The sequence below is a fragment of the Saccopteryx leptura genome, chromosome 9, assembly GCF_036850995.1.
Source record: "Saccopteryx leptura isolate mSacLep1 chromosome 9, mSacLep1_pri_phased_curated, whole genome shotgun sequence".
In the NCBI taxonomy this organism is placed as follows: Eukaryota; Metazoa; Chordata; class Mammalia; order Chiroptera; family Emballonuridae; genus Saccopteryx; species Saccopteryx leptura.
Genome location: NC_089511.1, coordinates 73,151,752 through 73,169,252, shown reverse-complemented (window position 1 = coordinate 73,169,252; position 17,501 = coordinate 73,151,752). Strand labels below are relative to the sequence as shown.

Genomic DNA, 17,501 nt, shown 5'->3' with positions numbered 1-17,501 from the left:
TTTGCCATTAAAACAAAAAACAAAAAACAACAACAAAATAAAACACACACACACACACACACACACACACACACACACACACAGTGAGCATAGGGGAAGTGTTTCTCGCTTATTTTCTCTTTTTGTATAGAATATCAGAAAGTGAATTGCTGGATCTCTCATAAATACCTATTTTTTACTCATTTATAGGTATCGTGGGAACAAAATTTTATAGTACCTTTGACTTAGAGGTCAACTAGTCCATCTCCCTTATCTTTTTTTTGTTGTTAAAGGAGAGACAAACTCCTGCATGTGCCCTGACCAGGATTTACTTGGCAAGCCCACTAGGGGGCAGTGCTCTGCCCATCTGGGGTGTTGCTCCATTGCTCAGCAACCAAGCTCTTCTTAGTACCTGAGGTGGAGCTCATGGAGCTATCCTCAGTGCTCAAGGCCAACTTGCTCCAATCAAGCCATGGCTGCAGGAGGAAAGGAGAGAGAGAGAGAAAGACAGAGGGGGAGAGAGAGAGAAGCAAGAGGAGGACGGGTGGGGAAGCAGATGGGCACTTCCCCATGTGCCCTGGCTAGGAATTGAACCTGGGACATCTGCATGTAGGTCCGACACTCTTATCACTGAGCCAACTGAGCAGGGCTTTTCTTTTCTTTTTTTTTTAAGTGAGAGAGAGACAGACAGGAAGGGAGAGAGGTGAGAAGCATCAGCTTGTAGTTGTGGCACTTTAGTTTTTCATTGATTGCTTATATATGCTTCGACCGGGGGGCTCCAGCTGAGCCAGTGACCCCTTGCTCAAGCCAGTGACCTTGGGCTTCAAGCCAGTGACCCCATGCTCAAGTTGGTGAGCCTGTGCTCAAGCTGAATGAGCTCCTTAGTGTCCCAGGTTGACGCTCTATTCACTGTGCCACCAACGGTCAGGCCCATTTCCCTGATCTTACAGAGGAGGAAACCAAGGGTCAAGAGAAGTGAAATGGCACTTGGTATGGTGAACACACAATACAATATACAGATGATGTATCACAGAATTGTACCCCTGAAACCTATGTATTTTACTCACCAGTATCCTCCTAGTAAATTTAATTAAAAAGAAATGAAATGGCTTGCCTAATTATAGCTGGTTTGCAGCAGAGTGGGCATTAGAACTCTAGACCAGGGGTTGGGAACCTATGGCTCGCGAGCCAGATGTGGCTCTTTTGATGGCTGCATCTGGCTCGCAGACAAATCTTTAATAAAAATAATAATAACGTTAAAAATATAAAACATTCTCATGTATTACAATCCATTCATTTCCTACCGCTCATGTTCATGGTTGTGGGTGGCTGGAGCTAATCATAGCTGTCCTCTGGGACACCACCAAATTTTTATTGGATAATGCGTAAGGTACACGGGTCGTTGTATGGCTCTCACGGAATTACATTGTAAAATATGTGGCATTCATGGCTCTCTCAGCCAAAAAGATTCCTGACCCCTGCTCTAGACTCTGTATTTCAGTTAAAGGCCTATTAGAACTAAATTCCAAACCTCTGTTATGTCTTGAGTTCCTAGAAATTGACTTATGTGAATATAATTTGAGGATTACTTATTTTTATTATTATTATTTATTTGAGGTGTTGCTCCATTGCTCAGCAACCAAGCTCTTCTTGGTACCTGAGGTGGAGCTCATGGAGCTATCCTCAGTGCTCAGGGCCAACTTGCTCCAATCAAGCCATGGCTGCAGGAGGAAAGGAGAGAGAGAGAGAGAAAGACAGAGGGGGAGAGAGAGAGAAGCAAGAGGAGGACAGGTGGGGAAGCAGATGGGCACTTCCCCATGTGCCCTGGCTAGGAATTGAACCTGGGACATCTGCACGTAGGTCCGACACTCTTATCACTGAGCCCTTATTCTGGCTCTTATTCTGGCTCTCAGCATGTACTGTCAAGGCAGAATGCTATACGTTATTTACATTCTGGTTGATACACATTTGGATCAGATTTATAGTGTTCTTTTTTTTTAAATGTTAATTTTATTGATATTAGAGAGAGAGGTAGAGGGAGAGAGAGAGGCAGCCAGCCAGCCACAGGAACATCAATGTGTTCCTGTATGTGCCCTTACCAGGGATCGAATCATTAACCTCTGAGCTGTGGGTCGATGCTCTAACCAACTGAGCTATCCGGCCAGGGCTGTAGTGTTCTTTTCTTAACTCTTCTGTGATGGAGCATGACCTTTGGAGTCTGAGTCTGAAGAGAGACTTCCCTTCTGTTAGCTAACAGATGCTCTGGAAGATGCATCTACATTCTATCCCATTTGCGTGGAAAGGATGGTTGAGTTCTAACCCGGGCTTTAAGGAAGCAGAGAGAATGCTCCATGGTGGGCTAATTCAGACTTCTCTTACTGGCCTTTTTCCAAGCTTGACATTTTTAGATTTCTCTATACTGTGTTAATTATTTGTGCTGATAGCAATGCCAGCAGTTCTGCTCCAGTGGAGCCTGACTGCTGGATAAAAAATCAATGAAGGGCTAGTGATGGTGTGGTGATTGCTAGTGGTAAATCATGAAGCTGCAGTTTGAATGAGAAGGTTATAAGGTTTTGCATCTGGGACTGCTGAGTTAAGACATGACTTTGAACTTTGACCTGTGGCTTAGGCCTGAACATGATGCTTTCCATGGAGGTGGCTTTTGCATGCCTTTTTTCCCTTGGATAAGACCTTATTTAACAAATAAATAAACTGAGTATTGATGTGATTTCTCCATAAAGAAACACCTTTTTTTCCCCCCCTATCTAGACAAAACTACCCCAGGGAATTCCTGTTACTTTACTCTTTGCTTTTTGATGGGTGGAACATTAGAATTGTCAGGCGCCAGCCTGGTTGGCTAACCTAATGGAGTAAAGTGGTTCCAGCTCCGAGTAATGGTGAACTTGGAGAAGGGCCCAGTGTAATTAAACCCCTGGAGTAAAAAAATTGATGTTGCTCTTTATTCATTTCAAAGAAAAGGCTTGTAGGTGGGAAAATGATATATTCCAAGCAAAGAAAATGTAGCTTTAGAGATCTGTGCCACTGCCTTGAAGACTGCTTGGTCCTATATTAATTTTAGATAATTCAGTAAGAGAAAAGTTTTTCTTAGTAGACAGCATTGCTAGACAGGGTAAAACTGAGGGAGTTTTCCGATTTATTAAAAGACTGTCCAGTGGGTTACATATAAATTATATAATCTCCAAAGCAGTTAAAGGCTGTTTGAACACTTATAACTCATATTCCCCCAAAGACTACAGATTTTGTGGCCTTAGGTATCCTGTCTATTCCTTTCCCTGCTCTTTTGTGTTCTGTTTTGTTTCATAGTAAGTAGTCAGTATTTTCTTGGCAAGTGAACTCAAGTTGACTAATGTGGTAGGCTCCCAAAGAGGAAGCTAAGGAAAGAAAAGTTCTAGAGCTTCTTTTTTCTAGATAGTAAGGTAATAAACCTGTGTAGTTTTAAAACACTAAGTTTGTGGTAATTTGTTACAGCAGCAATAGGATACTAATAATTTTATACTCACAGAAAAGTTGTAAGACTACAAATAGTATCCTCTGCTCATATTCACCTATTATTTATATTTTACTCTTATTTGTTTTCTCTCTTTTTTTAAATTGATTTGTGAGAGAGGAAAGTGGGAAGGGAGAAATTGAGAAGTATCAACTCGTAGTTGTATCACTTTAGTTGTTCATTGATTGCTTCTCATGCATGCCTTGACCCAGGGGCTCAAGCTGAGCCAGTGACCCTTTGCTCAAGCCAGCAACCTTGGGCTCAAGCCAATGACCTTTAGTTTCAAGCCAGTGACCTTGGGATCATGTTGATGATCCCATGCTCAAGCCAGCAACCTTGTGCTCAAGCTTACAAGCCTGTGCTCACGCCAGTGACCTTAGGGTGTTGAACTGGGGCCCATAGCATCCTGGATTGATGTGCTGTCCATTGTGCCACTACTGGTCAGGCTCTTGTTTTTAAATTGGGTTCTTTATCTTTTAGTTGTTGAGCTGTAAATGTTCTTTATATGTTATAGATACTGGTCTCTTATCAGACATATGATTTATAAATATATTTCCCATTCTATAGATTGTCTTTTCACTTTCTTGATAATGTCCTTTAATACACAAAAGTTTTTAATTTTGATGAAATGTAAGGCCGGTGGCCATGGCCATGCAGGTTCACATTGGATTCAGGCAGACAATAAAGGAACTGTGGAGCCAGAAAATGGTGGGCTATTCTATTTATTAGAGTCTCACAATGGCAGATGAGCAAGCAGGCAGGGAAAACGGCTTCCTTCTCTCTCTGGACTGTCAAGCCAAACAGGCAGTGGGTGGGGGGACCCCCTTCCTCAGCAAACAATAGCAAACAATGGTCCCTCCCAAGCAGGCAGGAAATCCGCAATTTGCAATCTGCTGCCCTGAGGGCAAGCACCCATAACTTTACATTGCCTCTACACACATGGTGCTGCCTCATGCTCATGCACCAATCAGGCAAAATATAAGTGAGCAAGCCTAAACACACTTGTTACACACTTGTTTGCCCAATATGAAGCCTAATTTTTTTTTCTTTTGTTGTCCTTACTATTGGTGCCAACTAAGAATCCATTGCCAAGGCCAAGGTCATGAAGATTTCCCCCAATTTTTTTCTAAGAGTTTTATGGTTTTAGCTTTTATATTTAGGTCATTGATCCATTTTGACATAATTTCTGTTTATAGTATGAGGTAGGGGTCCAACTTCATTTTTTTGCAAATGGATATTTAGTTGTCCAGTATCATTTGTTGAAGAGACTCTCCTTTCTCTGTTAAATTGCCTTGGTAACCCTGGTTGGAAATCAGTTTGTTATGTATAAATGTGTAATTTTATTTCTGAAGTCCAAATTTTATCCCTCCATTTACTTTTGTATGGGCTGAGTTTATTGTTTCTCCCTTTGATAATAGGATCGTGGAGTTGATAGCACTATTTTCCAGAATCCCAAAAAACTTCACCTCACTATTGGGATGTTGGTACTTTTGAGTGAGCAAGAAATCCAGCAGACCTGTGAGATGCTAAAGCAGTGTAAAGAAGAATTCATTGAGTGAGTAATTCACAGAAGTGGGGAAGGGTGGTAATCTGTACTAGCATTTTTTTTTCTTAGTATCACAGACTTGTTTTTGGCCTAGAGAGCTGGGTGACATGAGAACAAAGTTTGTTGACCCATTTATAACACTTAACATTGGAACATTGTCTGAAAGCTTTAAGAAGGATTTACAATTTATAAATTTTTTTTTTTTTTTTTGTATTTTTCTGAAGCCAGAAACGGGGAGAGACAGTCAGACAGACTCCCGCATGTGCCCGACCGGGATCCACCCGGCACGCCCACCAGGGGGCGATGCTCTGCCCACCAGGGGGCGATGCTCTGCTCCTCGGGGGTGTCGCTCTGTTGCGACCAGAGCCACTCTAGCACCTGGGGCAGAGGCCGAGGAGCCATCCCCAGCGCCCGGGCCATCTTTGCTCCAGCAGAGCCTCGGCTGCAGGAGGGGAAGAGAGAGACAGAGAGGAAGGAGAGGGGGAGGGGTGGAGAAGCGGATGGGTGCTTCTCCTGTGTGCCCTGGCCGGGAATCGAACCCGGGACTCCTGCACGCCAGGCCGACGCTCTACCGCTGAGCCAACCAGCCAGGGCCTAAAATTTATAAATTTTTATGGAAAGTCTGTACTTTAAATTATACTAGGTAATTAGGCAATTTTTTTTTAACAGGACATGCCATTATTTTCTACAAAAAGGGAATTCTCTTTATTATCTATCAAAGAGTATAGGCTTTTTCTGTGCTGCTGTAACACATTACTACAAGCTTGGTGGTTTAAAAAATATGAATGCCTTATGTAATTCTGTGGGAGAGAAGTCTGATTGGGTTTTACTAGGTTAAAAATCAAGGTGTGGCAGTGTTGTTTTCCTTTCTGGAAGCTCTAGGGAAGAATCTGTTTCCTTGCATTTCAAGTCCAGCTTCTAAGGACCATACACATTCCTTGGCTAGTGGTCCCCTTCCTCCATATTCAACACTAGCAACATTGCATCTTTCTGACCCTTCTTTTGTCACATGTCTCTCTCTCTCTCTCTCTCTCTCTCTCTGGTCACAGCAAGGAAAGGTTCTCTGCTTTTAAGGACTCTTATGATTTGATTGAGTCCACCCAGATAATCCAGGATAATCTTTCCTCTCAAACTCTGTGACCCAAATCAGTGTTTTTCAGCTGCCAGTCCATGGAGCAGTACCGGTCCGCCAGAAATTCCGTGCTAGTCCGTGAAAGAGCTAACCACCGGTGATGTGGTCTGTAATCTTCATACAGTGTCACAATGGGTAAATTTTTCACAGACTGCAGGAAATTGCTGGCGGACCAGTGGCTGAAACACACTGACCTAAATCACCTGTGCAAGTCTCTTTTCTAGATAAGATAGTGTGTTTACAGATTCCAAACAGGATGTGGGCATCTTTGGAGAGCCATTATTCTGCTTATCATGCTAACTCAGCACGATAACATGATTCTCTAGGGAAGTCTTCATTGCATTTCAGAAATGCAGACATTAATTTTTTTTTAATACAGGTAATTCTTTGTGAGTCAATTGTGAGGATACTAAAAAACAATCCAAACAAATGTTTTGGCTCAGAGGAAACATTGCTGCTCGTTGGGCAGAGTTGTTATTCTTTTTACTATAAAATGCTAATATATACATACATCTGACCTAGCAGCTTTATTTCAAAGAAGCATCTCTTCCCCCTCTTACTTTACTCCTTTTACTTATGGTTGATGAAAAACAAAAGAAATTTGAAAATTGACTCACTTGAATAGTTTTTAAATCCGTTATAATATTCAGGTCCCATACTGTATCACTGCGTTGTAGAAATGCGTTATTGGGTTTATTGGGTAAAACAAGATAAAAGGATTAAATTTTTTTAATTCATTTTAGAGAGGAGAGGGAGAGACAGAGGGAGAGAGAGAGAGAGGAGAGACAGAGAGAGAGAAGGGGGGGAGGAGCTGGAAGCATCAACTCCCATATGTGCCTTGACCAGGCAAGCCCAGGGTTTTGAACCGGTGACCTCAGCATTTCCAGGTCGACGTTTTATCCACTGCGCCACCAGGATTAATTTTTTTTCTCCAGTTATGTTGTATATGAAACTGTATAATATAACTTATTTTTGGCCATTTCTCTTTTTCCATTAATTTCTTTGAAGACAAAATACTTTTCTTGAGCAAAATTATAAGCTGATTTGGTTTGCAGTCTGTCTATTCTTTCTGAATCTGAAATAGCAAGGAATATTTGTCTTGTTTGCTCAGTAAGGAATGTAACTGTTTTCTCTTAATCTTACGTGAAACTCAAAATAATTTGGTGTTTGTAGTACATATTTACAATTTTCCTTGCATAACATAAAACTTTATGCTTTACCTTACAAAGCAGAGCAATTTTACCTGGTTTAAGAATGAGTTCTTAGAACTCATTCTCATACAACTCAACAACAAACAAACAAACAAACAATCCTATTAAAATATAGACAGAAGACCTGAACAGACACTTCTCCCAAGAAGATATACAAGTGGCCAACAGATATATAAAAAGATGCTAAACTTCATGAGCTGTTAGGAAAATACAAATCAAAACTACAGTGAGATACCACCTCACACCTGTTAGATTGGCTATTAACGACAAGGCAGATAATAAGTGTTGGAGAGGCTGTGGAGAAAAAGGAGCCCTTATTCACTACAGGTGGGAGTATAAATTCGTATAGCCATTATGGAAAACATTATGGAGGTTTCTCAAAGAATTAAGAAGAGAGTTACCATATGACCCAGCAATCCCTCTTCTGGTTATCTATCTGAAAAGTTTGAAAACCTTTATTTGCAAAGATATATACATCCCTACCTGGAGGAACCGAAAGTATCCTTTGATAGGTGACTGGATAAAGAAGATGTGGTACCTATATACAATGGAATACTACTCAGCCATAAGAAAAGATGAAATACTGCTATTTGTGACACATGGATGGACCTTGAGAATATTATGCTAAGTGAAATAAGTCAGTCGGAAAAAGCTAAGTATGCCCTGGCCAGATAGCTCAGTTGGTTAGAGTGTCATTCCAACATGTCAAGGACGCGGTTTCAATCCCTGGTCAGGGCATAAATGAGAATCAGCCAATGAATGCAAAAATAACAGGAACAACAAAATCAGTTTTTCTCTCTCTCCCCACTTTCTCCCTTTCTTCCCCCTCCCTGTTTTCCTCCCTCCCTCCCCCCTTTCTTCCTCTCTCTCTAAAATCAATAAGTAAAAGATTTTTAAAATTAAATAAAAAAACCCATATGATTTCACTCCTGTGGTGATAGAAAGCTGAAACTCATAGACAACAGTATGGTGGTTACCAGAGGAAAAGGGGGTGGAGGGTAAAGAGTAAAGGGGACCAAATATTTGGTGATGGAGATGACTTGACTTTGGTGGTAGGCACACAATGCAATATACAGAACATGTGTCACAAAATGTTAACCAGTGTCACCACAATTAAATAAAAAAAAATAAAAATAAATTATTTTTTAAAAGTTAATGAAAAAAGAATGAATTCTGATACTTTAACTTATTCTTAGTTAACCTTTTGCTAAACTGAAAACATCTGCATTTTCTTGGCTGCCATTGGAATAATCCTGCTTTAAAAACATTTTAAACATAGATAAAGTATTTGTTTAGGGAAGTATTTGTGGTGTGTGTGTGTGTGTGTTTGCCTTTTGAAAATCAGGTCACAGGTTTTTAATCACTGAGGGTTTATCCTGAGCTATGTGAGGATTTAGCTGAGTTCCTCTCTTTTATGTCTCTTGGTGCCTTTTGTGACTACATGCCAAATCTGAGTTCTTTAAGTATGTTGGGGTTGTTGTGCATAAACAATGCAGAGCAGCCTTACTAGTTCCTAAGAATTTTTGACATGACAGGATGAAAACCGTAATTGTAATTGTAGTTTTTCAAATTCAGCAAAGCTTTTGAAATAGGACAAGTTGTTACCCTGCCAAAAAATCTGCAATGCAGGCAAAAAAACTTTTAAAAAATATGCTCTTTTCAAGAAGCTGGAGAGATTTGAAACCAAGTAAAACAAGCCTCTCCAAACCTCTTCTCCCACCTTCCCTTCTGCTCCACACACTGTTTAAAAAGTATACACTGAAAAAAAAAAAAAAGTATACACTGCAAAGTGGATTTATTTTGAGAGGGAGGATGAGAATCAGAATTGGTTGTTTGGATTGGTTAGAAGTGCCTTATTCTCATAAAAGGAAGAAATATTTCCTAAAAAATAAAAATAGTAATATTACAGCTCTGGCAAATAAAATGTATCATCTAACATTTTTTTCTTTATTTTTGTTCTTTGATGTTAGCCTTTATACTTGATACACTTCAGTAAACAGTAGCATTTCTAACCTGAACCTTTTATGATATAAAGATCTCAAATTAAAATAGAAAAAATGAAAACATTGAAAATTAATAGACCAGTGTATAGTATACTGTAGTTTAGTTTGATGGCTTTTAAAGTTAAAGTATTAAATAAATGTGACTATATTGGAATTTAATTAAAACTGTGGTGCTATATAAATACTTTAAAGACATGGATGGTTGAATATTTGTTTTAAATTTGGGGGTGGTTTTTGAGTTAAGACATTACCTGACGTGAAACAGAACTTTGATTTTAATTCTTAAGCTAAAGACTTGTGTGGCTATATAGAATTCTTTGTAGTGAATTATTCACAGTGTTCAGTAAATGCTGAAGCTCTATATGTGTCCCTTGTGACTTTTCTTTGTGAGATTTAGAGCACAGACAGCGCAATGGCTCTGAGTATATCATCCGACAAAAAGGCAGCACTTCTGTAGCTCCAGTGTCACTCTACCTGTACCTAAGTGTTCCCAATAGGCCTGAGGCTAAACCAAATGAGTTAAAAAGGGACAAAGAGGAGGGAAGAAAAGGAGAAATACCAAGGGACTAATAGTTGCTAATTATTTCCTCAGATGTCACCAAACTGAAAAATATGCTCACTGGTGTTCTAGGTGGAATAGTTTAGTCAACAAGACAAAGAGCATTTATTAGGCAAACCACTGCATTTCTTTCCTGCTCTTTAATCTTTCTCTTGGTAAATTCTAGGGGTAAGTTGAAAGAGTTTGTTTCTACTCATAAGGCAGGCTATGGATCCTGTTTCATTTTGTTGTTGTTGTTGTTGTTGTTTTGTTCTTGGTACCCCATCTATTCTAAGGATTTAAGGTAGTTTATAGTGAGCGTGTGTATACAAAAGAAATTTTGCCCTGGCCTGGTCGATCATTGGTTAGATTATTATCACAATATACCAAAATTATAGGTTTGATTCCCAGTTAGGACACACACAAGAATCGACCAATGAATGCATAAATAAGTGGAACAATAAATTGATGTTTCTTTCTCCCTCCCTTCCTTTCTTTCCCTCCCTTCCTCTCTCTCTAAAACCAATAAGTAATTTTTTAAAAAAACAAAAGCTCAGAAACCATAAAGGTGGAATGGGAAGAAAATTCTACCTGAAAACCAAAGTAAAATAATTATACTTCAGCATTAAAATCTAGTACTATTTTTGAGCACCAGTGTACTTGAACTAAATTATAGAAAGAAACAGCAATTATTACAGTTTATAGTTTTAATAAAAAGGAGCATAATACTTTTTTAGGAGAGAATCTTTTTCTGGTTCTTAGTTCAAGAAAAACTGATCATGTAAATCTTAACATTAATAACCCAGAATGATGATAAGCAATGTCTTCAGTAGTTTTGCAGAAAACACAAAAACATTGTTCACATTGCTTTTTCTTGTATTGACCCCTAGAAGTTGAGGATACAACATTAAAAATTAAGCCAGTAAAAACATTTTAGTGGGAAAATAAACTAATAGTATGGTGCTTTCTGGTGATCTTACTGTACAGGGTTAAAGCTGAAAAATGTAGAAGAATGTATGGCTAGTATAAACTATTTTTAAAAAAATGAGTTTTGTGGACTGCACTTTGATAGAATTGAATGGCAATCCTTCATATGAATTCTTTGCCTATTTCTTGGAATGGAGATACACTGTATTGTTGTTTGAAGCTATAGCCCTCAGATAATAGTTGAGAGCTTGGCTTGTATTTTTGGAATATCCTTCTTATTAGAGGTAGTTACAGAACACTTATTATCAAGACTAATTTTTCTCTTTCAAATATCTGTCAGTTCAAATATATTTCAGTTATGTAGTTTCTTACTGAGAAAAATTCTCGTCTTGTGTAATAATATGGCCTTGAAGTTTTACAGAAATCTTGACCATTAGGGTTCCCAGGCTATCAAGAGTCTTTTATGGCTTTAGTTAAAAAACAAGAGAGCTTTTTTCTTTTGACTTTTTGGAATTATCTTTTGGTGGATCATAACATCCTTTTGTCTTTGAGCCAGTACACTTTATTCAATAACGGTTTAGACATGTGTCCACATTATTCTCAAAATAGTCCAGAACAGCTTCTCCTTTTATATAGAACATCCAATTAGTGTTTACCAGAGATTTATGGAGTATCCATTTTTTATAAGGCACTGTGCCAGGTGCTAGGGATACAGGAGTGGACAAGATGGACAGAGTCCCTGGTCTCATGGGGCTTGGAGAATGCTGTGTGTGATGAGCTGAGTTTTTAAAACTATTTTAAAATTAATTTATTGATTTACTTTAGAGAAAGAGGGAGGAAGGGAGATAAAGAGAGAGAGCAAGAGAGAGAGAGAAAGAGAAACATTGATTTGTTGTTCTACTTATTTATGCATTCTTTGGTTGATTTTTGTATGTGCCCTGACCGGGGATCAAACCTACAACCTTGGTGTATCGGACGATGCTTTAACCAGCTGAACTATGTGGCCAGGGAAATGAGCTGATTTTTAGCTGGGTTTCAGCCTGGCACAGCAAAGCCTTTTCTGATTGAAGTGTAAGTCTATTTAAGGGGTCTGGGAAGAAGGTAAGATGGTGGGATTTACTTAACATGAAAGTAATACATGTGGGTTTTAGAAAAGCCAAAAATTGCACGTAAACAAAATTATCACTTGTAATTTTACCACGCAAAGAAAATTAGCATGAACGTTTTGAGTCTTCACACTTTGTAAAAAATTTTTCATTTTTTTTTTAATAAAGTGAGAGACATAGAGAGAGAGGGAGGGAGGAGAGAGAGTGAGAAGCATCAATTCATAGTTGCTTTGTTTTAGTTGTTTATTGATTGCTTTCGTATGTGCCTTGACTAGGCGGCTCAAGCTCAAACTAGTGACCTTTAGATCATGTTGATGATCCTGCGCTCAAGCTGACAAGCCCCCACTCAAGCCTGCAACCTTGGAGTTTTGAACCAGGGTCCTCAGCATCCATCCTGGGTTGATGCTCTATCCACTGCATCACCACCAGTTAGATTCCGCACTTTAAAAAAAATATGCATGTACATATTTTTTTCTTTGATGTATAATTTATTTAGAGGAAAATGTACAGGTCTTAAGTGTAGTTGATGAGTTAAGAAAAATATATACACTTGTAACAACACCCAAATCAAGATATAGAACATTGCCATCACCTCATGGAGTTCCTTCAGGCTTCATCCTTTTCTAGTAAATTCACATATTCAGGGAGTAACTACAGTTCTGATTTCTGTTATCATAGATTAATCTTGCTTGTTCTTTAATGTAATATGTATTGAATCATTTAGTATATAAATGTTTTATGCTTGGCTTCTTTTGCATATCTTTAAAACTTTTAACTTTTTAAAAGATAATACATTTACATGGTTCAAAATTTTATTATTATTATTTTTTTGTATTTTTCTGAAGCTGGAAACCAGGAGAGACAGACAGACAGACTCCCGCATGCGCCCAACCGGTATCCACGCGGCACGCCCACCAGGGGGCGACGCCCTGCCCCTCCGGGGCATCGCTCTGTTGCGACCAGAGCCACTCTAGCGCCTGGGGCAGAGGCCAAGGAGCCATCCCCAGCGCCCGGGCCATCTTTTGCTCCAATGGAGCCTCGTGCAGGAGGGGAAGAGAGAGACAGAGAGGAAGGAGAGGGGGAGGGGTGGAGAAGCAGATGGGCGCTTCTCCTATGTGCCCTGGCCGGGAATCGAACCCAGGACTTCTGCACGCCAGGCCGATGCTCTACCACTGAACCAACCGGCCAGGGCCATGGTTCAAAAATTTAAAGGTACAAAGGATATGCATTGAAGAGCTTACTTCTCACTGCTATCCTTCCAAGCACCCTGCTATACTCTCCAAAGGCAACAGATGTTAGCAGTTAGCAGAATCTTGTATCCTTCTAGAGATTTTATGTATGTACAGGTGTGTGTATATGTGTGTATATATATGACCCTACCCCCATCTTTTGCATAAATAGTAGTATAGCATGTGTATTATTGTGCGCTCTTTTTAAACTTAAAAAGATAATCATTATGTATCAGTACCTGAAAAGCTTCTTTAGTCATGAATGGCTTATATTTACTCATAGCATTTTGTTTATATAATCAATTCTGTTTTTGGACATTTGGTCTGTTGCCTGTCTTTTGCTACTCTAAATACTGCGTCCATCAAAACCCTATTGTGTCATATGAGGAGGCACATATTGTTTGGTTGGTTTTTTTTTTCAGGTATGATGTAGCTGAATTCAGAATTATTTCCTTAGGCTTGGCTCCTATAAATTGAATTGTCTGGGGAAGGGTTTCTCTTCTTGAAGGCTTTTTAAAATTTTGCCAAATTGCTTTTAAAGATATGATATTAGCTTACACCTTCATCAGTGTAATATGAGTGAAATACTGTTTATAACTTGTAGAAATAATGATGTAAAACCTCAGAGATCGGCACCCTGGCTGGGTTGCTCAGAGGATAGAGTGTCATCCTGATGCACTGAAGTCACAGGTTCAATCCCTGGCCAGGGCACATATGAGAAACAACCTCAATGAAACAACTAAGTGGAACAACAAGTAGATGCTTCTCCCTCCGTCTCTCCCCCCACCTCAAATCAGTGGAAAAATTAAAAACAAACAAACAAAAACCTCAGAGATGGGCAACCCAGTAAATGTCTTTGTCAATCAGAACTGTCATTGCTCCACTTTTTCTTAGAGTACTAGTATGACTTTGGGAATCCTAGTGTTATTAGCTTGTGTGCATTAAACATGTATTACTTTTGAAATTAGAAGAACAGTTAGATAATGTTGTTTGTAAAAATAAATCAAACAACTTCATTTTTGTTAAGTTTGACTGTATATTAGCTGTGTTTCAAAATACAATAGCCCTCTTAGCTTAAATAATTATAAAAATATAATGGTTTTTCCTTTGCAGTGACATTTCTGGGGGCAAAGCCCTGGAAGTAGAGATGGAAGGGATAGAATACATGAACGATGATCCCGGCATGGTGGATGTTCTTTATGCCAAAGTTCATATGAAAGATGGCTCCAACAGGTATGTTTCAGTAGTACTTCTTTGTTTCACTCAAGAGGTGCCTAAAGGCATCCCTGGATGTTCAACTAATTTTGATTCCTTTTCTCTGAGATCTCATTATTGCAATGAGTGTGTCAATTCTTTCTTTCTTTGAATAGTAAGCTGATATCTTGAGAGAGGAATTTGTTGTGGGGAAAAAGTATTTTAGTTTGATAATTATTAGGTTCCTTGGATGGCAGATATTGATAGTAGCAATCTAGTTTTTATGGAACTCAGTGCTTCCTTCCTGTTTTCAAGGATAATAGGAGGCAGGAAGGATGGCATTTTAGGATGTTAGTTACAGAAGTGGAATAACGCAGATCTAGTGAATAGCAGGGCAAAATGGTGATGATAACTATATCAACTTCCTAAGATTATTAGGATTAAATTAATCTATATAAAATGCTTTAGAATAGGGCTGGACACATGCTAATTCATTAAAATATAAATCAAATAATGTTTACTCTTTTTTTGTTTATTACTACACCTAAATTCATTTTAGGGGTTCTCAGTCTGCATCCCAGGCTATTTCTTTAATGTAATATGTATTGAATCATTTAGTATATAAATGTTTTGTGTTTGGCTTCTTTTGCATATCTTTAAAACTTTAAACTTTTTAAAAGATAATACATTTACATGATTCAAAATTTTAAAGGTACAAAGGATATGCATAGAAGAGGCTGTCCTATGCATTCAGAACCATTTGCAATGTCAGTGCCATTTCCAATTGTTAAGACTTGTGGTGAGCAGAGGAACCCAACTTGAATTAGAAGTTTGTTTTTGTGTGATATTTTCATTAGGGCAGGACAGAACAGAGCTCACACTGAACCAGAAACCCTCGAGAGAAGACCTTTGCCTAGGCAGAGCCTTAAATTGATTTGCTTTCCTAGAGGATCTCTTGTAAGGTTGTGCTTATCCCAATTTGAATTGATAATCTCAATTATCTTGTATCTCAGTTCAATTGAAAGTGAATTTTGACGGAAAGGGGGAAAAATGTGTGTTCTGGACCAAGTTTTTTTTTCCCCTTGATACCTGGCATGTGCCTAAAGGGTATGTATACTAAGGACCCTACCCTAAAAACTGAGGACACATTGTTACTTAACAGGACATCATATACTACTAGGTCATTTCAAACATTTCTACCAGGTTAAAATTTGAGACCTGTATGAATCATTTATTGTGTTCTAATAACTATCTGAATACCTTCACCATGTTGTGAAACTACTCTGTATGGGATAGATTATTTTTGAACAAGGAATAAGATAGCAGGTCTCAAACATTTTGGTCTCATTGCCGAATACTTCAAGGACCTTTGTTTATATAAGTTATATCTATAAGTATTTACTTTATTAGTGATTAAAACTGAAATATTTAAGATTTCTTAATTCATTAAAATAATAGTAATATAATTTTTATTTTTATATAAATAACATTTTTCAAAAAAAATTACTCTGTTTTCCAAACCAAAAAAAATTTAGTGAGAAGATAGGTATTATACTACATTTTTATAAATTTCTTTAACGGAAGACAGCTGAGTTCTCTTGTTTCTCTGTTCAATCTATTGTGATATGTTGTTTTGATCAAATTATGTAAGAAATTCTGGCCTCATGCAGAAATGCAGTTGGAAAATTGAGGAGTGCTTTTTTAATGGCCTTTCAGATAACTGGATATTTGATACTACATTAAAACTTGAAGGTCATACAATAGTTTCTTAAAGGTCAGTTGTACTGTAAAGTCTGAAACTGTGAAACTGTATTAATGAACATTTCATACTCAGTTACGTTAAAATCCATTGGTCTATCTTGTACTTTGCTTGGATATTTAATTCATACATAATTTTGTAACATTGGTCATTTAGAAAATATTGTTTCACTGAGTTATGTAGGTCTTCCAAATGTTGACACATTTCATTATGTGATATTAAAAATACAAATTGGCCCTGTCTGGGTATCACAGTTGGTTAGAATGTCATCCCCACATGCCCAGGTTGTGGATTCGATCCCCAGTTAGGGCACATACAAGAGTCAACAATGATGGCATGAGTAAGGAAACAACAAATCAATGGTTCTTTCTATCTCTCTATCTCTGTCTCCCTTCTCTCTAAAAACCAATCAATAAAAAAAAAAAAAATACATGTTGCCCCTGGCCGGTTGGCTCAGTGGTAGAGTGTTGGCCCACCGTGTGGAAGTCCCGGGTTTGATTCTGGCCAGGAAACACAGGAGAAGCACCCATCTGCTTCTCCACCTCTCTCCCTCTCCTTTCTCTCTGTCTCTCTTCCCCTCCTGCAGCCAAGGCTCCATTGGAGCAAGAGTTGGCCCCGGCACCCCTGATGGGCAGAGCATCGCGCCCTAGTGGGCTTGCCGGGTGGATTCCGGTCAGGCGCATGCAGGAGTCTGTCTCTCTGCCTCCCTGCTTTTCACTTCAGAAAAATAGCAAAACAAAACAAAACATAACATATTAATATCACTACTAATTTCATCAAAAATTTTAAGTATTGTGGAGCTATCAAGCTCATGATGGCAGAGACATGTTTTCTAAAATTTTGATTTTCATTTGAATGCTTAAATTTTATTACTGGCAGAAAATAATGGTAATTTTTTTCCTTGAAGTTTTTTTTTTGGAAAAAATGTCTGCTAAATAGCCAAGTCCAAATAACCATAATATGTCTGTCATTGTTCTTTCAAGTAAAAATTGTGTTACATAGACAAAGAAGCTATATAGTTCAGCTTGCAACTCAGACAACCCCACAAATACTCTTCCTCCAGTCTATTTTAATATATAGCCAAGTGCTTTATACTTACTACTGATTTTATCACACAGATTAAAAAGACATGCACTTAAGGGCTGAGATTTAATAACATTATTTTTTCTGCTTTATTAAGAATAATTAAAACTAGTTTTTTGATTTTTAAAATTGTGACTATATAGTAAAGAATATACTACTACTGGTACAATTTGATGCCTTAAGGTGCCAGCAGTTTTACCATTGCTTTTGTACCGTCAGTGCAAATGCCATTGTGATGATAAAAGCAAATAATGTCACATAACAATTATAAAAATAGTTTTGATCT

At 38.3% G+C, this 17,501-nt stretch overlaps 1 protein-coding gene across 2 annotated transcripts in view; it reads left to right on the top strand.

Annotated features, from left to right (window-relative positions):
* Positions 1-17,501, top strand: part of ASCC1 (activating signal cointegrator 1 complex subunit 1) — a 110,393-nt gene that overhangs the window by 22,972 nt on the left and 69,920 nt on the right. For both annotated transcript variants that reach the window (XM_066348622.1, XM_066348621.1), the window contains exons 6-7: positions 4,906-5,042; positions 14,293-14,412. In XM_066348622.1, coding sequence (XP_066204719.1) covers positions 4,906-5,042; positions 14,293-14,412 — 257 coding nt within the window. The remainder of the gene's footprint in view (positions 1-4,905; positions 5,043-14,292; positions 14,413-17,501) is intronic.